The sequence below is a fragment of the Zootermopsis nevadensis genome, unplaced genomic scaffold, assembly GCF_977971745.1.
Source record: "Zootermopsis nevadensis isolate Lab colony 2312 unplaced genomic scaffold, Znev_1.0 Znev_ptg000030l, whole genome shotgun sequence".
Lineage (NCBI taxonomy): Eukaryota > Metazoa > Arthropoda > Insecta > Blattodea > Termopsidae > Zootermopsis > Zootermopsis nevadensis.
Window position 1 is genome coordinate 488,755 of NW_028259162.1, and position 22,578 is coordinate 511,332.

The following is a 22,578-nucleotide window of genomic DNA, read 5'->3' on the forward strand; positions in this document are numbered from 1 at the left end:
CACCACACGAAGCTAGAATATTGATCTTTCATCAGCTTAACCGAATCTTCAGAACGTGTAACTAATGACAATTATTGGTGCAGATAGAAACTTACAAGAGCGATCTGAAAAATGTGGAGATGACACTCCTGGCAATCACTTCGCCTTGGGACTACAAAAGAAAGCCATTCCAGGAACAGAACCCATCTTGAATTAACGTATCATTAGTTTAAAACGTATTTTCCGGAAGTTGCTATGTAATGATCCTCAGGAACTGGGTTCGACGTAACATAGAGTGAAAGAGCTACGATGATGATAATTTTAACTTGACAGTTCTCTCCACATGAAGACAATTTTATTTGACAATGAATTATTTTTCTTGGTTAAGTAATGAATAAAAGGTATTTATCTTTTACTGTCTGATTTGTAATATATCGTAAGTAATATAAAATATCACAGCCATTGTGAAATTAATTACTGCTACTTTCATATTCTTATCCTATGAGACTTCTTATCCGTACTGGAATGTTAGTAGACAGTTATTTTATAAACGTTCATAAGATTATGGATTTATTATTGTTTTATAACAAATTGTGCTATACATACACTGATAATCACTTCATTTCGAATTATTAAATTAGTAAGACATGTTTTATATACTTCAGGCATTAAAAAGCATTGATACCTTTGATTAGTTTATCTATTCTAAATACATATAAAAAATGTAAAATTTAATCAACATTCTTATAGCAGATCATGTTTGCAACAGATTCCATCCCACAGAAATCAAATTATATGAATTTAAATTGCGTGTGTTTCCAGCGAAATTGAAATCCGATTGTGTCTTTCGCCGATTAGATTAGTTTTACAACACTGTTTCATGCAGACCTGTTTTATTCCTAGAAACGTGTATACGTATAGGAGTAATTTTTCTTAATGTTTTTGTACTATTTATGAATCATGCTTGTATTTCAAGTACACCAACACCATAGCGAGAGAAAAATTGCCATTACTTGCATCCCCTCCACCGTAGAAACCACCACCCATCGCCCCCATGACCACGAATTCAACACGAAAATGACAAAAAAAATAATACCTCAATTTGTACGGAGAAACAATTTTGATTAAACGAGCATTCAGGTAGAGAAATGGTGTAGCTTATTAGGTGTATTTTATTTTGTTTTCGCGTCGAAATACTTGTGTCAAACTTAATTGCTATTACGGTAAGCCCTTCTACCAAGCTCCAAAGATCCTTTCTGGTAACAACGTTTGCAGCATCTAAATACATGAAAGAACAAGTTAGGTCTTCGCCTAACCACAGGACACTCAGGAGATACCAGTGAACACGGCTGAATCATCTACTGTGACAGTTTTTGTCAAAGCGTCAGAATTAATTATATCATGTAAAGTCTCCCAGAGATACGAATCTGAGTATACAAATCTGTAAACACAAACGTCGTACCCGTATAATATCAACTGTGGGTACAGACCGCAGAGAATCTTTTTGCAGTAACCTCCGTCATCAAGACCTTGAAAACTTTGTTTCTGAGGCCATCTTCTTTACAAGCCAGTGCCTCACAAAGTTCACTCCGATTAAATTTTAATTCATTATCTGTTAGTCGTCTGGCTCAGTGTTTCAGGGCAGTGTATTTTTCATCTTGGAGCATCGGGCAGAGAACACAAAGTTAGCTTTGATTTGCAACACTGGGTTCGAGGCTGGAAGGTAATATCATTAGATTGTAACTTTAACATCGATATTGTGAGTTGGACGCCCACTAATCAATCCATTCGGGATTAAAGTTGCCCGCACTTGGACCTGAGGGAGTTCTGACTGAAGGCCATGGTGCCACTCGAGTGGCTCGCGTTGGCTTGGCAGAACATCTTCAGTTGTGTCGCACGTTTCGCTCGACCCGTGCAGTCCACGTTGCAGGGGTAGTCGCACACTCTGTATCGTGCGTTGTACAGGAACCCACACCCACACTTCACGGGCACCGCTACTTTACCCTCACACTTGTAGAACCAGTCGCAGTTCAGAGGATGCGCAAACGTCTCTCCATCCTCGTTGCACACAGGGCATTCTGGCCGCGGATTGTCACAATCCCTGTTCGGGAAGCACATTGGGGTTTTCTCATCTTCGCATTTATAGTCAGACACACATCTGTTTGTTGTTTGGCAGTTATAACCAGTTGTACATTTTGAAGTTACTGATTCAGGGCAATTTATTCCAGAGATGCACTTTGGAGTGGTGGTACTCCTGGAGGGACAATTAACTCCAGGAATACAGATAGGAGTGGTGGTACTCCTGGTGGGACAGTTGACTCCAGGAATACAGCTAGGAGTGGTGGTACTCCTGGTGGGACAGTTGACTCCAGGAATACAGCTAGGAGTGGTGGTACTCCTGGTGGGACAGTTGACTCCAGGAATACAGCTAGGAGTCGTGGTACTCCTGGTGGGACAATTGACTCCAGGAATACAGCTAGGAGTGGTGGTACTCCTGGTGGGACAGTTGACTCCAGGAATACAGCTAGGAGTGGTGGTACTCCTGGTGGGACAGTTGACTCCAGGAATACAGCTAGGTATGGTGGTACTCCTGGTGGGACAGTTGACTCCAGGAATACAGCTAGGAGTGGTGGTACTCCTGGTGGGACAGTTGACTCCAGGAATACAGCTAGGAGTGGTGGTACTCCTGGTGGGACAGTTGACTCCAGGAATACAACTAGGAGTGGTGGTACTCCTGGTGGGACAGTTGACTCCAGGAATACAGCTAGGAGTGGTGGTACTCCTGGTGGGACAGTTGACTCCAGGAATACAACTAGGAGTGGTGGTACTCCTGGTGGGACAGTTGACTCCAGGAATACAACTAGGAGTGGTGGTACTCCTGGTGGGACAGTTGACTCCAGGAATACAACTAGGAGTGGTGGTACTCCTGGTGGGACAATTGACTCCAGGAATACAGCTAGGAGTGGTGGTACTCCTGGTGGGACAGTTGACTCCAGGAATACAATTTGCTGATGTTGCTTTTGAAGTCGTAGATGTTGTCCGGAATGACGTGGTTCTCTGATTGCAATTCGCTCCGGGTTTGCAGCCCGCTTTGCAAGGATCGTCACAGGCACCAAGCAGCCCGTTGTAGTGCTGACCCGACGGACAGTTGTTTCTCACTTTTGTTCCTCCCGTGCACCTGTAATAGTGATCACAGGACGAAGGGTCTCTGAAAGTGTTGCCTTCGCGGTCGCAGTCGAGATGATGTCTCCTGTCCGGCCCACATATCGGGGGCAGGAGACTGTCCTGTCTTGTCGTGGCGTTGTGCTCGCACTTTGCGGCCAGCGGCCAAAGGCAGTTCAGAACTTTCGGGCTGAAGTAGATCGTGGGACCACATTGACGACAAATCGGCTTCCTGCTGCCGTCGCACTGGATGTAATAGTGGCAGTCCGTAGGGTGGGGGAAGTAGTTTGATGTGTCGTCTGCAGGGTTTCTGGGGCACTCTGGTTCTGGACCAGGCGGGCAGAAGGGATCAGACCCCCACGGCCAGCAATCCCCCCCACTGGCCACCAGAAGCAGCAAGCCTAGCACGGGACCTGCGGCACAGGAGTAATACGCAGGCTGTGTGTATCTCAAAGAGATGGAAGAAACGTGCGAGTTTATTGAACGTATTTGCAGACATTAAGCAAAGCTGAAAAAAAATGTCGTCGTCACTCACTCTGCTCGACCAGCGTGGGACCTTCTGCCTTATAAGACTGGAAACGCGCCTCCACTGACAAAATTAGAATCCTGGGTCTCAGAAATTTATTGAAAAGGGCAATAATTTATAATAATATGTTTATATTCCTAAGGGGAGGCCAAAAGTGATCGCTACGTACATTAAATAACTGCGACTTAGTCGTCGCTTCATTGCATTCCAGGAGGTTAATGGGCTATGCCCAGCTACTCCGAGCTACTTTACGGACACGTGGAAAGCTCATTCTGGAATAAGGTAAAGAACGCCCTTGCGAAGTAATGGGCTGCTACTGCACAGGCAAACGGCGTGCTGTCTCGTAAGTGGATGGCCATGTGCCCGAATACTAGCCGGACAACTGTTGTATTATTGTTGATTTAAATTGTAAATGCTACGGAAGTACTTATTATTGTTGTAAGTTTGAAAGAACTTCTTACTTTATACAGATTCTACGTTAGAAATGTCTTCCTAGTTATCGACTTAAGAATAGAATGTCACACATATTCGTGGGCACAGTTACGCACTTCGTCGTCTTGGAAAACCGCGGCGGATGTGAGCGGGGATTACCGGAAACCCGATCAATTACAACCCTGAGCTTACCGCTACTCGCCGTGGCACCGAAGGCTACTTACCTCCTCGCGTAGCGGGAGATGTCCGCCTGTTAGGATTGAAAGGGCGAGGATAAACGCGGTCACGACGGACCTTCGAGTCACAGCGGGAGGAGGGGAGGTGTGACATAACGCTCGTAAGAGGCGCTAAGCTGCAGGTCATGGCGGGACTCCCCAAATCGGCTACTGCACACAGGAAAATCGCGAATCAATGTCTGTGGTGTGTTAAACGAGGCTGTATCTGTTACAGAGGTTGCTTGATGTCAGATTAGAGGCTGATTATGCGACGCGAGGGAAAATACTGGGAGAGTTACGTGTTTTGGTGTATTTTAAATTAATTACTGGCACGCGCCTGGAAGACTGAGCAGTGTGCTAAGCATTTCTCGCTTTTGTCGAGTTGTTCCTTCGAAGATTCGAACTGGGAACATCTTCAGTACGCAGTAGAAGTACTAATAATATAATATTAAGTAAGAAAATGTTGGAAATGCACTGAACCGAGCTGTGATTTTGCGATGACGGGGATGAACATTCAGAACCCTTGATGAAGTGAGTAACTGAGACGGGCGAAGAGCGTGCAGTTGAGTAGTAAAGAAACTCCCGAATCCATCTCAGACGGTGGACGTGTCGAACAAATTGAATCCGCCACTGACCTATACGTTGAGGCAATCATGGCGTCCCGTATCCGCGAGTACACCAGGCCAAGATCTGTGACCGTTTACTAAAATATTCGCCCAGAGCGATGAATTTCTTGAAAACCTGATTGCGTTCCGAGGAAAGTCGATTTTGCCACTTCGAAGTCTTGGTGTCGACATGGGGGCAGCGGCGTGAGAACAACTTTCATACCCCACATTTGAGACCTTCGGAATTACACACAGGTCGTCACCCAGACCTTGGGGTCTTTCATCATCTTCGTTCCATTCTTAGAATCCAATCAGTCCTTGAGGCTGCCCTAGACATTTGCAATCTGCCCACGCGATATCTGACAAGAAACAAGTTTTTTGGCGATCTCTTCGCAACACGTGACTAGATATGCTATCTGATTAGTGTGCATAATAAATAATTATTTAGCCTGCGCGTACCTGGAGGGTCAAGGTTCTCGACCCGCGTGCCCCAGTGCTTTGCTACACACGCTTCACAATATCCTGCCCAATTTTGTAGAATCTTGCACATAAACATTTCACTTCCTGAGAGACGCTCCATGATGGCAGGAAACAAGCGAGGACAGAAGCGGGTTCATGAGAGTTAGATGGGACCTTGAATGACCGCATAGCAGAAACGTCAGAGCGCCCCTGCCAATATTTGCAACTACGCCTTGCAATCCATAACCAGTGAATGTTCTGTCAGTTATGGGCTTTCAGACAGGGAGGCCTCAAAGGGGTTGTCGCCTCCCCCAGAGCAGCAGAGATGTGAGTGTGTGTGATCACTCCGAGACCAGCCAAGTGTCGGGGTCAGAATGAAGCCCTTAACTTGCTCAGGGCTGTCGCACACCTTCGAGGGGGGGGGGGGTTGAGCGACAGGGGAATGCCCATTACCGGAGGAAAACAGAAGAACTACGATAGAAACTTGTTCAACTGACTTGATACCTCTCAAGTCTTCAAATCTGTGTACGTAATGATCGTATGAACTTTTATTCGAGTCTGCATACACTAGCAGTTGATATAGAGTCGTTAAATACCCATCTGATTAACAGAATTTTCTTAAATAAAATAAAACGTAGAGACCTTCAGTCTTTAACCGCGGAAGGAAAAGTGAATTACGATGAATTTCATTATGCAGGATTTTTAATTATGACCAATATATATTTGTAAATTTATAACATTTCTGTACGCGATATTAACAAATTTCACCCCAGTAAGTGTCCTAATTTTAAATTTCGTTTTTGTCCTAGCTTTCAGTTGTGAAAGTTTTTGTGCTAATAATTTATATTTTCTGTAAAATGACCCTCAAAACACGTGGTTTTTGTTCCTCGGTGCTAGCCCATTTAATGGCAGAAACATTACTTTACTCTTAAACTTATTACGGACAATCACTTTGAAAAAATCAGCTGTGGTAATTCTGCTTGCAGTCTTAAAATGAGGTATATTACTGTTACATTCCGTTCTAGTAAATAAATAATTACCACTATCAAGTTCAAACTGTGTACTTAGTGTCAAAATGACGGGCGTCCGATTATAACAACTGCAATATTTGTAATGTAGTTGCATTTGATGGTTGCAGGAGTTTACCTTTACAACCTGAACTTCAAAATAAAAATTCAGGTTACATTAATTTTAAAACGAGTCATGATAATGTAAATAGAAGACTTCTGCATAAAATTGGTCAAACATTTTGTCCATTTCTTCCCGACCCACCATATTGTTATATCCGTTGCGACTGGCATGGATATTGTAGAATGTTTATGAGGACGTCATTTGCATGCATGACTAAAGTCAAGTTAAACATAAATATGAATATCAAATCTAAAACTTCTTGACGATGGTGAAGAGTCAATTGAATAAAAATTTCCTTGGATATGAATACACATAACTTACGAACATGACCTCTTTCAATCAGCCTGATTACATTTTTATTTGGTTGCACAAGATAATTGATATTTTATATTCTTCCTGCTCTGGAGGGAAATGTTTATAGGATATTTACTATGGATTTTGTAATTTTACAGCTGCAGACATTATACACTGCCCTAGACTTACAGTAACCTGCAAAAATATATTCACTTCACAATATTTTTGTGATGATGTTATAGTTTTTTAAATTGTATATTTTAGAATTAAATAATGCTTTAGCCAACGTTCTGTCACTCGAAAATGGCTGCCAACCGAGATTCGTCCAGCGACACAGCGAAACACACGTCTTCAGAATCCAGAAGCTAATACTAGTTGGTACCTGTGAGGCGGCGGACGCTCGAAGCCCGGTCCATGGCTCTGTAGGTCTCGTTACGTGCACTGCCGGCCATCTGCTCATTGTTGAGACTAATATAGGTCGGCTAAAGGTCACGGTCACTGCCAGTACGCTTAAGACCAATAAGTAGAAATAAAATGAGATTTATCGCAGCGTTGCCACGAGTTGAATCGAAATTCCGTCAGATCCTTCGATGTGATTGGATTCCAGATGTTTAGACATTAGCATAAAATTACTGATATTACCGAGAATGGAAAATTTCTCGGTAATTAAGTTGAAGATGATATCGTGTTAGAAAATCAAATGATTTCTAATTGTGGTAATGTGAAGTTGTCTTAACTTGTTTTTACCTAACTATTAACGTTTCTGAGAAAATCTTCAGTTCGTGTTTATTATTATTATTATTGTGGGGAAGACATAGATAAACGGTAGAATTATCTTAATATCTGTCGTGATATTTGCCCCTCGAAAGCATCTCAGTTATTGTCGCTGTAATATCGGTACTGCGGTGCAGCAAATTAGACCCTGATGGACGGAACACGTAACGGACAAGGAGGAAACAATAAATGCGTGCAGAAATTTGGTTATAAAACTTCGAAAATAGAGGTAAATTGAGAGAGCTACACGTAGGCGTGTGTGGGGGATGTTTGAATGTTTTTAGCTGGCTAAGTATGTCTAGGCAACACGGAGTTTTCCTCCGGGGGCTTCCCCGGTTTCTCCGTGGCATCCCAACAATTACTCCATTCACACACAGAAGAAGGCAATGGCAAACCACTTCTGGATCATCTGCCAAGAACGTATATGAACAGGTCCCAGTCCGAGAAAAGGATGGAAGGATTCTGTTCATATGGACCTGTCGTCAGACAGAACACTAAATAAATAAATATAAATAATAAGTATGTTTTGTGAACAGATGAGATGTCTGTGCCATTACAAGATTTCCCTACGAGATGTAGTATCATCTAATTTCCAACGCCGTAAGTGATTTTGCAAACCATGTGATTTTATCTAATAGCAGATTACCCATCAAAAATTAAGACAACTATTACGGAAATTTAACAGTTGTGAAATACGATATTTTAATCTAAGGGAAGCACACACATCATAATTACTTAGGAACATAATTTTTAAAAAATATTCGTTCTAAGAGATCGGAACGACAAAATTATTGACTAACCTAAATCTCTTTAAATTGTTATGGGTTGCCATTTGTTTGAAAAAGGCTTAAAATTGGTTGGAAATGTAGCTTAGGAAACAGTAAATAATACAGAATTTTGATGAGGAAGCTATTTGAGTAGCAGTCTCTTGAAAGACCGAGAGGGTAATGGATGTTCAACATTAAAATGGATCTGAGATAAATTAGCTGTTTGAAAATGTGAATGAATCAGGTGATGTTAAGCCGCATTAATTAGAAAACGAACTGATTTTGTAGCAGAACTTGAAAGAAAGGGGGTCAAAGGCACATACAGACGGGGATTTAAATGTAACGTCTGTAGTCGTATGAATTATTCATATATTTTATGTGCTGATACAAGTTCGTATTCTATTGATCGTAAACAAAGAACCTTTAGGAGTGAATTAAAGGCTCACAATTCAGGATAAATAATGATTGATCACGAATGAACTGACACCGACTATTTCTGTACGTAATTGTGGTCTTTGGCGTTTGCAATATTTAAGTAGATCGAATGTGTTCAGCGACAGCTGTCCGTCCGCCCTCCAAGGCTTCGCGTTGGGGCGAAACGCGAGACGCAGGTTTTGGTGTTGCACGAGGTTGGCAACATTGCTGGATTTAATTTGTCAGCCGTTGCTTATTCACGTTTGCTAATTCCGGCAATTCATCATTTTTCTTTTCTGTTCGTTTGACATGGTCAGTTTGTGACCTTTGAGTTTCTTGCTGACCAATTCCATGCAACGTCCTGCTAATTAACGTGGTCTTCAGAAATACGGAAGAGGACAGCTTATTCATTGCTCGTATCTTCCTCTGGGATAGGGATATGTAAGGAGGCGGTGTTAATGTATAGGAGCGCAGGATTCAATAACGCGGCACACGCGATCTGAAAATATTTTAAGTTCATCTCCGCAGCAACAAAACCCTAAGGTAGATTTGTTACTGGACCATAATTCTCGTATGACAGCGTTGTGTGTGAATCGGGCAGCGGCTACGACCTTTTCTGTGGTCGAATTTTAAAACAAATCTTTTACTGTATGACACAACAGCGGAATATTTTTATGGTTATTGTTAAACCATAAGCCACGGTGGTCTAGCGGCTAGAACGCTGGCCTCGTAATCCTGGGGTCTCGGGTTCGATTCCCGGCGGTGCCCGAATTCCTAACTTGTGTTGGGCAAGGCCGTGGTCTAGGCAACACGGAGTTTTCCTCCGTGGCATCCCCGGTTCCTCCATTCACACACAGAAGAAGGCAATGGCAAACCACTTCTGGATCATCTGCCAAGAACGTATATGAACAGGTCCCAGTCCGAGAAAAGGATGGAAGGATCCTGTTCATATGGACCTGTCGTCAGACAGAACACTAAATAATAATAAGATGAGGTGGTCTAGCGGTTAGAACGCTGGCCTTGTAATCCTGGGGTCTCGGGTTCGAATTTATAACTTGTGTTGGGCAAGGCCGTGGTCTAGGCAACACGGAGTTTTCCTCCGGGGGCTTCCCCGGTTCCTCCATTCACACACAGAAGAAGGCAATGGCAAACCACTTCTGGATCATCTGCCAAGAACGTATATGAACAGGTCCCAGTCCGAGAAAAGGATGGAAGGATCCTGTTCATATGGACCTGTCGTCAGACAGAACACTAAATAATAATAAGATGAGGTGGTCTAGCGGTTAGAACGCTGGCCTTGTAATCCTGGGGTCTCGGGTTCGAATTTATAACTTGTGTTGGGCAAGGCCGTGGTCTAGGCAACACGGAGTTTTCCTCCGTGGCATCCCAACAATTACTCCATTCACACACAGAAGAAGGCAATGGCAAACCACTTCTGGATCATCTGCCAAGAACGTATATGAACAGGTCTCAGTCCGAGAAAAGGACGGAAGGATCCTGTTCATATGGACCTGTCGTCAGACAGAACACTAAATAAATAATATAATAAATATATAAATTAGCATTGTGATGTAATTGTTAGGGGACTCGACATGGTAGCTTTTCCCGAAGACCTGATTTCTAGACCAGGACACGCCACTTGGCTTTTGCTTCACGAGCTGTTTATTGTTCGTGATTTTTGTTAGTGTTTTCCTCCGATGGCTCCTGCGATGTCACGTGGGTGCACCATATACGGAGGCAGACGATGTCCTTGAGCAAAGTTTAAGGTTGTGTTGTTCTGTAACCGATACTTCGCCTCGCTGCGTGCGTTTTTATCATTATTGCGTCATCCTACCGATTCTGCCGCTGTGTGGAAGTATGTTGTTATAATCGCAAGTTCTTGAACTTTAATTTAAATTCCTGAAATGTGTATCTCATTGTTCAGTTTTATCGATAAGATGGTTTATCGCGTACCTGAACAATGAGGCAGATGCACACAAAACATAAGTAATTGCAAGAATTCTGTAGTACTTTACGTTTGTAGTTAATTTTTAATGTTTAATTTCAAATGTCCTCTCTCACCTTGAACGAGGAATGTAGATTGAGGATCTTCGAGGGGGATATTTGGACCTGAAAGTTAAAAAAGACGGATCATGGAGAAAATTTCAAAATGATTAGCTTCACGGCCTTCACTCCTCAGCTGATGTTGTCAGGGTGACTAAATCGAGGAGGATGAGGTAGGCGGGACAGGGTATTGGTTGGCAGGCCTGAAGGGGGGGGGAACCCCCGGGAATCCCTAGGCACAGGTGGGAGGTTAATGTTAAGACGGACCTTAGGGAGACAGGAATTTGATGGAGCGATCCGGATGAAGCTGGATCAGGTTTGAGTCCAGGGTTCCATGAAGAATGTGACAAGCCTGCACCATAGAGTGAGTAATTTCAAGCAAAGAAGTGAGGTTATGTTCCTCTGCATATGTAACATCAATGGATTTCCACCATGTTATTAGCGTAGACTTAAAATGGTTCGCACCCTCGCCATGTTTGTAGCATTTACGAAATCGTATTTCTTGGTAATGTTCGGATATCTGTCGCCAGCCGCCGTTGAAATGGGAACGTGATATTGCTCATTTTCTAACGGCGTCGTGGTTCACAAATACGCAAAGAGGAACTTGCTCATGGTCAGTGCGCGTTTCAAACTTTGCCTGACAAATATTGCACAAAGCAAAGAAGTTTCTGGAACTGCATTCCTGCTGTTGCTAATAACTTGTGTAGAGATGCAATGAAGAAATTGGGAGTTTGAATGTGCACGTAATCGACGTGACCTGAGCAAGGAGAACGTTCGATCCTTCGTTGCGAGGACAGGCGAGATGAATCGCGCTGTTCCTCTAAAAGGCACGCGGCAGGGGGAGGGAATGAACTTCCGACTGTGGACGTCTCCTTTCGTATCCTATTTTTTTTAATCACACACAGCGAACAGTGGAACGTCTAGTAACCAACATGGACTAAACTGTACAATTGCAAGGCACACAGATGCAGTTGTGACGTCATACATATTACGCTAAGCATTTACATGACAATGCCACTTCATATATGCGTGGATGTGCGTGGTATCGACATTGTATTAAGTAACGTGTTTCTGAAAGTGTAAAGTGTTTTTTTAAAGTGCTATAAAATCACTTAGTTTGAAAGACAGTCTTCATTAAGGCGCTTTTTGGTGGAAAATGAAATATACCACGACAGAAGATTATTGCTTTTAAGCATTTATATATGGCAGTGGTAACTATCTATACCACTTCCTTTTACTGTCTTGTCACAGCGTTTCGTTTGTTGCTCACGACAAAGAACAAATATTTTCGTAATTGTCACCAAAATATTAGGTTGTTTTCGCTTTGGGTAGGAGCAGCGTGTTTGAGCGTTGTTTAGAAGGCTGTGAACGGGAGCGAACTTAAAACGCAAGACGGCTTCGACGCGAATCCTGTCCGCCGAGGCTAGAGCTGTGCGCGGTCTTTTTGTTCGTCTCACATGTTCCAACGTGGCATCAGTTTCCGAAATAAATGTTCGTACCGCGAAGTGGGCATCCTTAAGTGTTAACATAACGCGGAAACAACATTCCTCCAACTTCGGTGCAGCGTGATATCACTTCCATGCCAAGTACATGACGCAGCAGTGGCAGGTTATCTCAGCGACTACCGACTTTCCATCATTTTCTTCGTTTTCTGTAGGCGAATGCTTGGATAAGACCTTGGAACAAATTACACGCTCCTCCTTGCAGATCCGTGCCTTGACTCCCATCGTGATCGTTTCTGTCATCGTAAATTATCGTTTCCTAATCTCAGCATTTGGTACAGCTTCGTTAAATAACCCAAGATTCAGTCAGTCTTCACCGTCTTAGTACGGTAAGTGGCGACACTAGGTGACATGCGATCGCTGGGGACAAGACACTGGCTGTCGCCACTGACTGTCGCCACTGACTGTCGCGGGGTCCGACACTGGGATCCCGAAACGAGTAATTGGACGTACAAGCAGAGTGTGACGTAATGCCGACAAGAGAGTCATTACTGCAATAAGAAGACTGTTTGAATGGGAAATCCAGAGAATAAATCTTGTTAACGAAAATGAGTGTGCACATACGTGTACGACAAGAATAATAAATAGCTTTTGGAACTGTAGTGTCCTGCTGTGTAAAATCACGTCAGCTTGTGAGGGGTCTTCGTGACGAAGACTTTTTGTTCTCGCAGCACCTGTTTCAAATCCGATTTCTGAACCGTTCCCCTAATTTACCTGCTTCCGTAATGTCGTACGTCAATAGGCTATACTATGACGTAACACGTTTGTATAGCACTGTACATAAATATTAATAAACTTTGCCCAGTGTTTAGTAAGATACTGGACTTGGTTTCTTACGTGTATGTTTTAGCACAAATTGCTGTAATTTGGAACAAATTTATAAGCAAAATGTCAGGACGTAATACAAACAACTTGGTCATTTGTAACCTTTCTACCTGGTCTATTACTTGGATAATCAAAATCGGGTGGGGTGCGAGGGGGACTAAAACCTGGGACGAAGGAAATGATAAATACGACAGGAATTTTGTATGGAAATCAGTTGGAAAGAAGTAATTTTGAATGACGAGCAAAAAGTCTGGCAGCGATTATAATAGGAAGAGAAATGTGTTAACTTCAATGAGAACTAAATTACGATCCTGTTCAGAGCCTCGCTTTTGTGCTAGCGGCATTGAACGTTCTTGTTCATTGAATCTGTTTGCGTGTGCCCGAATTCAGTGAATTTTCTCTAATATTTGAGAGGAGACTGCAAAGTTACATGCCCGAGGAGCGCATCATAATTGCAGTTACTGGATTCTTCGATACTGTAACAGCAGATCAGTCACAGATCTTGTAGTCAGGTAATATTCAGGTAGGAAGTTTGTAACGCTCTTTAAAACGCCTGGTGCTTAGGCACTATGCGTCCAACAGATGTCGGAGAAGTTGCCTGGGAGCACGGCGATTAATTTCGTATACCGAAGAAAATTATTTTCAAACAACTAGCCTCTTGAAATTTGAAGGTTGATTGTGGTCTTCTGGGCTGTGGGGTCTGGATATCTTGCAGGCAGTTACCGACGTTTCGGTGGTACGCATCGCCTCAACATACTCTGCATTGTTTCATATTAGTCCGTTTCGTAAGGTTAGCAACACGCGTAGATGAACACGTGGTTTCAGGAAGTTCGAAGTGATGTGCAGTGGCGGAATTTCGAGATACATGTCAGTGAAGCTTCTGGAATTATTAATGCAGGACATTTCAAGTGCCCTTTACCAAGGAAGATACTGTATCAACGATAGCTATTGAACGTTTTTTAAAAAAAAATAAATTCCGTATTTTAACGTAATGAAAGAAAGTCTTTATTTATTACAAACTCGCCTCTGTCACTTGAAACAGACCTTTCCGCTGTTGAAATTAATAAAAGTCTTACAGTTCCATTTTGCAAAATGAACAGGTTGTGGGGCGCTGTGACTGGTGCCCTGAAGGCGGCTGTTTGGATAAGTCTGAGCCATCCGTGTCGTTGACTGGTTCAGTGACGATACTCAATGCGATTTAATTCCTGCCCTAATCGATACTTTTAGTGCATCTCTTTTATGAGATAATATGAAGCATTTTTTGAACAGCAGTTTTGTAGCTTGTATGGTTGTTCGATGTACGAAGAAGTCATCACGCCTGATAAGCGAACCTTCCGTTCCGGACACTCCCTCGGGAACAAAATCAACAGCTTGTATCAAAGTACTTTAATGTTTAATTCTTCTATATTATATTTTTATTGAGTTTAACAGAATTAAATTATATTGAAATAAGTACAGCCAATCACTACATTCAGAAAATTACAAGAATCAAGAAATTTAATGAACTAGTTCATTAAATTCAATAACTTCACGAACGCTGGTTGTGGAAATCAGCGGAGTATAGTGGTATGTGGAGGGGAGAAATATTTTGTCATTTTATGGAAAGGGTTTCGGATTATTGTGAGCAAAAATTGCGTTACGCTACGCTGCGTGCAACGTAGACTGATTCAGTGAAAATAGAAAATTTTAATATTAGTAGGAAGATGAAGACTATTATAAATGGGAATTTTATTTGGACGACTGTCTTCCAGGATGTTACGCCGTGTATTCTGGCAGGCGGTTGCCACACTACACGGCGTACCGTCCAGAACACTCATCTTCAAACTGACGGGAAGTCTCGCCAGGATTGAACCAATTCTTCAAGTTCAGCGAGGACTTCAAATTTGTATTTTAGCAAACAAGAATCAGACGACGGAAAGAGTAAGGGGGGACTTTCGCAGCTGATAATTCACACATTTCAGAACATTTGAGGAGTATTAAGACATTTGGTTTCTCAGTCCTGTTCGACTTCCCAAAAATTCTCTGGACTTTGAATCATCTTCTTCGGAATCTGAATCATCGTGTTTGGAACCTGAATCGTCTTCTTCGGAGCTTGAGCCACTATCTTTGGGTGTCGTACTAGTATCTTGTGTTGTGGTTGTGGACGTCGTTTCAGGAGTCGTGGAAGGTTCTTTGGGTGTCGTACTAGTATCTTGTGTTGTGGTTGTGGACGTCGTTTCAGGAATGGTGGAAGGTTCTTTGGGTGTCGTACTAGTATCTTGTGTTGTGGTTGTGGACGTCGTTTCAGGAATGGTGGAAGGTTCTTTGGGTGTCGTACTAGTATCTTGTGTTGTGGTTGTGGACGTCGTTTCAGGAATGGTGGAAGGTTCTTTGGGTGTCGTACTAGTATCTTGTGTTGTGGTTGTGGACGTCGTTTCAGGAGTCGTGGAAGGTTCTTTGGGTGTCGTACTAGTATCTTGTGTTGTGGTTGTGGACGTCGTTTCAGGAATGGTGGAAGGTTCTTTGGGTGTCGTACTAGTATCTTGTGTTGTGGTTGTGGACGTCGTTTCAGGAATGGTGGAAGGTTCTTTGGGTGTCGTACTAGTATCTTGTGTTGTGGTTGTGGACGTCGTTTCAGGAGTCGTGGAAGGTTCTTTGGGTGTCGTACTAGTATCTTGTGTTGTGGTTGTGGACGTCGTTTCAGGAGTCGTGGAAGGTTCTTTGGGTGTCGTACTAGTATCTTGTGTTGTGGTTGTGGACGTCGTTTCAGGAATGGTGGAAGGTTCTTTGGGTGTCGTACTAGTATCTTGTGTTGTGGTTGTGGACGTCGTTTCAGGAATTGTGGAAGGTTCTTTGGGTGTCGTACTAGTATCTTGTGTTGTGGTTGTGGACGTCGTTTCAGGAGTCGTGGAAGGTTCTTTGGGTGTCGTACTAGTATCTTGTGTTGTGGTTGTGGACGTCGTTTCAGGAATGGTGGAAGGTTCTTTGGGTGTCGTACTAGTATCTTGTGTTGTGGTTGTGGACGTCGTTTCAGGAGTCGTGGAAGGTTCTTTGGGTGTCGTACTAGTATCTTGTGTTGTGGTTGTGGACGTCGTTTCAGGAGTCGTGGAAGGTTCTTTGGGTGTCGTACTAGTATCTTGTGTTGTGGTTGTGGACGTCGTTTCAGGAGTCGTGGAAGGTTCTTTGGGTGTCGTACTAGTATCTTGTGTTGTGGTTGTGGACGTCGTTTCAGGAGTCGTGGAAGGTTCTTTGGGTGTCGTACTAGTATCTTGTGTTGTGGTTGTGGACGTCGTTTCATGAATTGTGGAAGGTTCTTTGGGTGTCGTACTAGTATCTTGTGTTGTGGTTGTGGACGTCGTTTCAGGAGTCGTGGAAGGTTCTTTGGGTGTCGTACTAGTATCTTGTGTTGTGGTTGTGGACGTCGTTTCAGGAGTCGTGGAAGGTTCTTTGGGTGTCGTACTAGTATCTTGTGTTGTGGTTGTGGACGTCGTTTCAGGAGTCGTGGAAGGTTCTTTGGGTGTCGTACTAGTATCTTGTGTTGTGGTTGTGGACGTCGTTTCATGAATTGTGGAAGGTTCTTTGGGTGTCGTACTAGTATCTTGTGTTGTGGTTGTGGACGTCGTTTCAGGAGTCGTGGAAGGTTCTTTGGGTGTCGTACTAGTATCTTGTGTTGTGGTTGTGGACGTCGTTTCATGAATTGTGGAAGGTTCTTTGGGTGTCGTACTAGTATCTTGTGTTGTGGTTGTGGACGTCGTTTCAGGAGTCGTGGAAGGTTCTTTGGGTGTCGTACTAGTATCTTGTGTTGTGGTTGTGGACGTCGTTTCAGGAGTCGTGGAAGGTTCTTTGGGTGTCGTACTAGTATCTTGTGTTGTGGTTGTGGACGTCGTTTCAGGAATGGTGGAAGGTTCTTTGGGTGTCGTACTAGTATCTTGTGTTGTGGTTGTGGACGTCGTTTCAGGAGTCGTGGAAGGTTCTTTGGGTGTCGTACTAGTATCTTGTGTTGTGGTTGTGGACGTCGTTTCAGGAGTCGTGGAAGGTTCTTTGGGTGTCGTACTAGTATCTTGTGTTGTGGTTGTGGACGTCGTTTCAGGAATGGTGGAAGGTTCTTTGGGTGTCGTACTAGTATCTTGTGTTGTGGTTGTGGACGTCGTTTCAGGAGTCGTGGAAGGTTCTTTGGGTGTCGTACTAGTATCTTGTGTTGTGGTTGTGGACGTCGTTTCAGGAATGGTGGAAGGTTCTTTGGGTGTCGTACTAGTATCTTGTGTTGTGGTTGTGGACGTCGTTTCAGGAGTCGTGGAAGGTTCTTTGGGTGTCGTACTAGTATCTTGTGTTGTGGTTGTGGACGTCGTTTCAGGAGTCGTGGAAGGTTCTTTGGGTGTCGTACTAGTATCTTGTGTTGTGGTTGTGGACGTCGTTTCAGGAGTCGTGGAAGGTTCTTTGGGTGTCGTACTAGTATCTTGTGTTGTGGTTGTGGACGTCGTTTCAGGAGTCGTGGAAGGTTCTTTGGGTGTCGTACTAGTATCTTGTGTTGTGGTTGTGGACGTCGTTTCATGAATTGTGGAAGGTTCTTTGGGTGTCGTACTAGTATCTTGTGTTGTGGTTGTGGACGTCGTTTCAGGAGTCGTGGAAGGTTCTTTGGGTGTCGTACTAGTATCTTGTGTTGTGGTTGTGGACGTCGTTTCAGGAGTCGTGGAAGGTTCTTTGGGTGTCGTACTAGTATCTTGTGTTGTGGTTGTGGACGTCGTTTCAGGAATTGTGGAAGGTTCTTTGGGTGTCGTACTAGTATCTTGTGTTGTGGTTGTGGACGTCGTTTCAGGAATGGTGGAAGGTTCTTTGGGTGTCGTACTAGTATCTTGTGTTGTGGTTGTGGACGTCGTTTCAGGAATTGTGGAAGGTTCTTTGGGTGTCGTACTAGTATCTTGTGTTGTGGTTGTGGACGTCGTTTCAGGAATTGTGGAAGGTTCTTTGGGTGTCGTACTAGTATCTTGTGTTGTGGTTGTGGACGTCGTTTCAGGAATTGTGGAAGGTTCTTTGGGTGTCGTACTAGTATCTTGTGTTGTGGTTGTGGACGTCGTTTCAGGAATGGTGGAAGGTTCTTTGGGTGTCGTACTAGTATCTTGTGTTGTGGTTGTGGACGTCGTTTCAGGAGTCGTGGAAGGTTCTTTGGGTGTCGTACTAGTATCTTGTGTTGTGGTTGTGGACGTCGTTTCAGGAGTCGTGGAAGGTTCTTTGGGTGTCGTACTAGTAGCTTGTGTTGTGGTTGTGGACGTCGTTTCAGGAATTGTGGAAGGTTCTTTGGGTGTCGTACTAGTATCTTGTGTTGTGGTTGTGGACGTCGTTTCAGGAATTGTGGAAGGTTTATCAGGAGTCGTGGAAGGTTCTTCAGGAGTTGTTGATGGTTCCTCGGGAGTCGTGGAAGGTTCTTCAGGAGTTACGGAAGGTTTTCCGTGCGTAGTGGAAAGTTCTTCGGGGGTAGTTGAGGTTTCTTCAGGAGTCGTGGATGGTGTTCCAGGAGTTGTGGAAGGTTCTTGAGGAGTTGTTGAAGGTTCTTTTGGAGTCGTGGAGAGCTCTTCTGCAGTTGTAGGAACTTCCTTTGGAGTCGTGGCGGATTCTTCAGGAGATTTTGAGGGCTCTTCAGGTGTGGTAACAGGTTCATCCGGTCGTTTTGTAGGTTCTTCAGAAGTGACGGCGGGTTTTTCGGGAGTCGGAACCGCCGTGGTGTGTGGTTTAGCTGGATGTGCCGTGGTGTGTGGTTTAGCTGGATGTTTGTGTGCCACGCAACCAGAGTCGAAGGGGAACTGACAGATATCCAGAATCGGATTCCAGTAGAGGCCATCTGGACAAAAGTTCAGTCTAGCAGTTCCATCTTCGCACTTGTAGAAAGCTGAGCAGTCGCTTGGGTGCGGGAAGAACAGATTTGCTGTTCCCACTCGTCGGGCGACTGAACACGACGGCACTGGCCAGGACCATGCCGTGGGGAGAATGCAGAGCAGGGCCGACATCAGCGCCACGCACTTGGGTGAGACGTAATCTGAAACAAAATACTCTGTGTTATCTGACACCGTAGGTCGCCTTATTGTTATGCCTAAATGTTGCGAGTAGCACAAACGACTTTCGGTTGTTTCGTCTCGTCCTGCAGCCGATCAGCTTTGATGCTAGCAACTGAAGTTCTGATTCTTTTTAATTCGTTTCAGTCAGAAGCTGGTCATTTTGTGGAGTGTATTTTTTATTTACTGGAACAACAAATTTATTCAACAGGTAGGCCACGCCGCAATGGTAAAAGAACACAGCACAAACAAAAATAAAGCGATGACCCGTGTCTCTTCATGCGAAGAGCGACGTGCAAAACGAAAAACAGCTGAAGTGATGAGCTGTTTTCAGCTGTAACCAAAACATTGCGTGTTGTTGAAATCGGTGACTAATACATTACTGATTCTTCCTTTATTTAATCGTGTGTTTCATAGCACTAATTATTTAGCGTCCAGTCGTAGGACGATTTGCCAGGATTTGGAAGGAGGCGATCGTGGCCTGTTACAAAGTACTGTCCCTTCTTTTACCTGGAGGGACTGAGAAAACACACAAACATCTTGAATGAGTGCAGCTGCTCCCCGGGGCGAGCGCTAACCACTAGTTTATCGAGGGCGACAATCCTTGGTCTTGTCGCCCTGAAATATCTGGTGAAGTTCACAAACCATGGAGTTCGTCATTATGTAATTTTGACCAACCACACTGTCGTTTTCCTCAGCCGCTGTAGGTCAATGATGCGGTAATAACTCCCCTGTGCTACTTCAAGCACAACCTTCTTCCACGACGAACAGATTCGCCACACGAAATCATCATCTTTGCCGCTCGGTGCCGTATGCATGTACACACGTGCACACGCACTAGACGACATCGAATGACAAACAAAGACGAAACATTAAAGCTCAAAAAAAATTTGATTCTTTACCTTTCATGACTAAACTTTTGCAAGTCTTTTCCACCAGTTAGTTCACTTGAATGAATGGAAGATTTTTGCGATCTGCTCTTTATATAGGCACTTTAAATTGTGTTTAAACTTTGGTCCTATCAATTAAAGGCGATAATAAGCTCCAATTTGAGAACAATCGTTACCTACGTTATCATTTTATTGTGACGAGCTTATCTAACGCTTGTAATTGCTAAATACGATTAATATTTGAGAATAAAAGTGATACATGTTGATATACGAGGTGCGATCGGAATGTTTCCAGACTGCGCCTATAAAAACCCGTACACTTATCTCAGGTATTAAATTCATCCATCACCCTCGAAGTAGTTCCCCTGGGAGTGAACACAACGATCCCAGCGCCGCTGCCAAGCCTGGAAGCATCCCTGGAAATCTTTCTTTGTCAGCCTGTCAAGCACCATCTGCGATTCTGCCTGAATCTCTTCTATCGTCTCAAATCTCCTTCCCTTTAGCTGAATTTTCATCTTTGGCAAGAGGAAGAAGTCACACGGCGAATAAGGAGGGTGCGGGATGACGGCCATGGTGTTTGAGGCCAAAAACTGCCGAACTTTGAGGGCGGTGTGCGCTGGCGCGTTGTCATGATGCGTCGCATGTGGAGTTCTTCCTTTAGAATCAGCTGACAGGTCCCATAGCCTATCCCAACAATGTCGCACAAGTCGTTGATGGTACGACGTCGATCTTCGTGAATGGCCTGCCGAATCTTCGTAACATTTTCGGGCGTTGTGCTCGAAGATGGTCGTCCAGAACGCTCGTCATCATCGACAGAGGTTCGGCCATTTTTAAAACGTGAATGCCACACAAAAGTTTGTGCACGACCCATTGCGGACTCCCCAAATGCTTGCTTTAGCATTTCATACGTTTCCGTAGCCGTTTTGGCGAGTCTTTGGCAAAATTTGATTTGTTCATGAAAATCCGCCATTCCGAAATCGCAGGAGGGTCGGTGTAATGCACTACCAAAACGCCCGTAACTAAGAAACAAATGCTAATTCGATGATGCCGGCTGGCACACTGATTCACTATGAATGTAGGCTGCACCCCCTAAAGGCAGAAGCTCGTACTACATCCGGTTCGCCCGCTATTGACACAGTCTTGAAACTTTCCGATCGCACCTCGTATGCTGGTATTGCACGGTCGAAATATAATGATATATTTATTGTCCAATTTAAGTTGTAGCAAGGCCGTACGTCTGCTAAAAGTGGGCAACTGGCTAGGACGAGAAAAGCGTGCGAGGAATGGAGAATTTGAAAGGCCCAGAGGAAGATGGGAATACAACATCAAATGGATAAACGGAAGGGAATTGGGCTCGCATGAACGAAGTGTGTGGATGGAGCTGGCTCAGGATCGTGACGTTTTCTACCGGACTGTTCCTTATTTCGCTGTTCCATTCATTTGGTGCGCCAGTGAAATATTCGCTTGTCTTGGTCATGATTCGTAGCCCTTTTGTGACAAGCGATCTGGGACACTTTGCCTCACATAAAAAGTTATCGAACAAGACGTCAAGAGAGCTGCTTTTTTTGGCACTCTCCTGATATAAATCCAAACGGAAATCTTGTTGAGATGTTTTCTAACAGTTCTGCAGAATTATTCTCAAATGTCGTAATCAGTGTTGCTGATAACGTATTTCCCCAGATACCAGCTCATAAAAAAACTGTAAAATAGTAAAAGTACTGTACTTCAGGTTATAAACAAATTATGAAATCTCCGCGTAGCTTAAATTTTTCCACTTTCGCTCTGTTACAAATAATTGGACGTAGACCAGTCACTCCGGTCATTTGGTCGATGACTGTGACCTTGGGACCATATATTTTGAACATGGGGGCCAATGACCATGGACCATAATTGTTCGGAATTCTGCAAGGTTCTTGAAATTTCAGCGAACGGAGGCTCTGTTATTTAAAAGCCTACGACCAGTAGCAAGACATTTGCAGTGCCCTACGCCATTACCACAGTCGGTAATATCGACCGGGGGGCATTTGGGGTCAGGAATTGGCTGTTGCAACACTGATTGTGTGTTCTGTTCCAAAACGTAGTGTTAAATATACATTACGTAACTCTGCTTACTAGATGCGAGGTTGCTTAGCAGCTCGATCTATCGATATCATTTCGATATGATGTCTCGTATCGCCGCGCAGTCTGCTTTATGGGCTGTTTCCCAGTCTTGGATCTAAATGTAGTTATTCACGTAGGGGGGGGGAATGAATTGTTTCTCGGTTTCAAATGAAGGACGAGTTCCAGGAAGAATTCTGTGTGACAAAAACTGATTTTTTCTCCGGTCATGTTCACTTATCCGTCATACGGTTCACATAGCCGAGTTACTGGATTTTTTTGTAGGGCTGTACGAAGTTGTCATCGGACGTACGTTAACCCCATGAATACGCACCTAAGCCAGTCAGCTCTTTTCTTTATGAAACAAAGCAGGGCAGAACGAGTAATTAATCTCGAACATGCAGTTGAAAATTTGCCTTTCAGTGATATTGAAACGC

General features: G+C 43.8%; 2 protein-coding genes across 2 annotated transcripts in view; one reads left to right on the forward strand and one right to left on the reverse strand.

Annotated features, from left to right (window-relative positions):
- Positions 1-22,578, forward strand: part of Glys (glycogen [starch] synthase) — a 97,924-nt gene that overhangs the window by 26,491 nt on the left and 48,855 nt on the right. The gene's annotated exons all lie outside the window — the stretch shown is intronic.
- Positions 537-20,139, reverse strand: LOC110833060 (uncharacterized). Its single transcript, XM_087358823.1, has 4 exons — positions 20,057-20,139; positions 15,108-19,138; positions 7,186-7,285; positions 537-3,554 (listed from the first exon to the last, which is right to left on the reverse strand). Exons 1-4 carry the CDS (start codon positions 20,061-20,063, stop codon positions 1,774-1,776), a joined length of 5,919 nt encoding a protein of 1,972 aa, XP_087214949.1. The 5' UTR covers positions 20,064-20,139; the 3' UTR covers positions 537-1,773.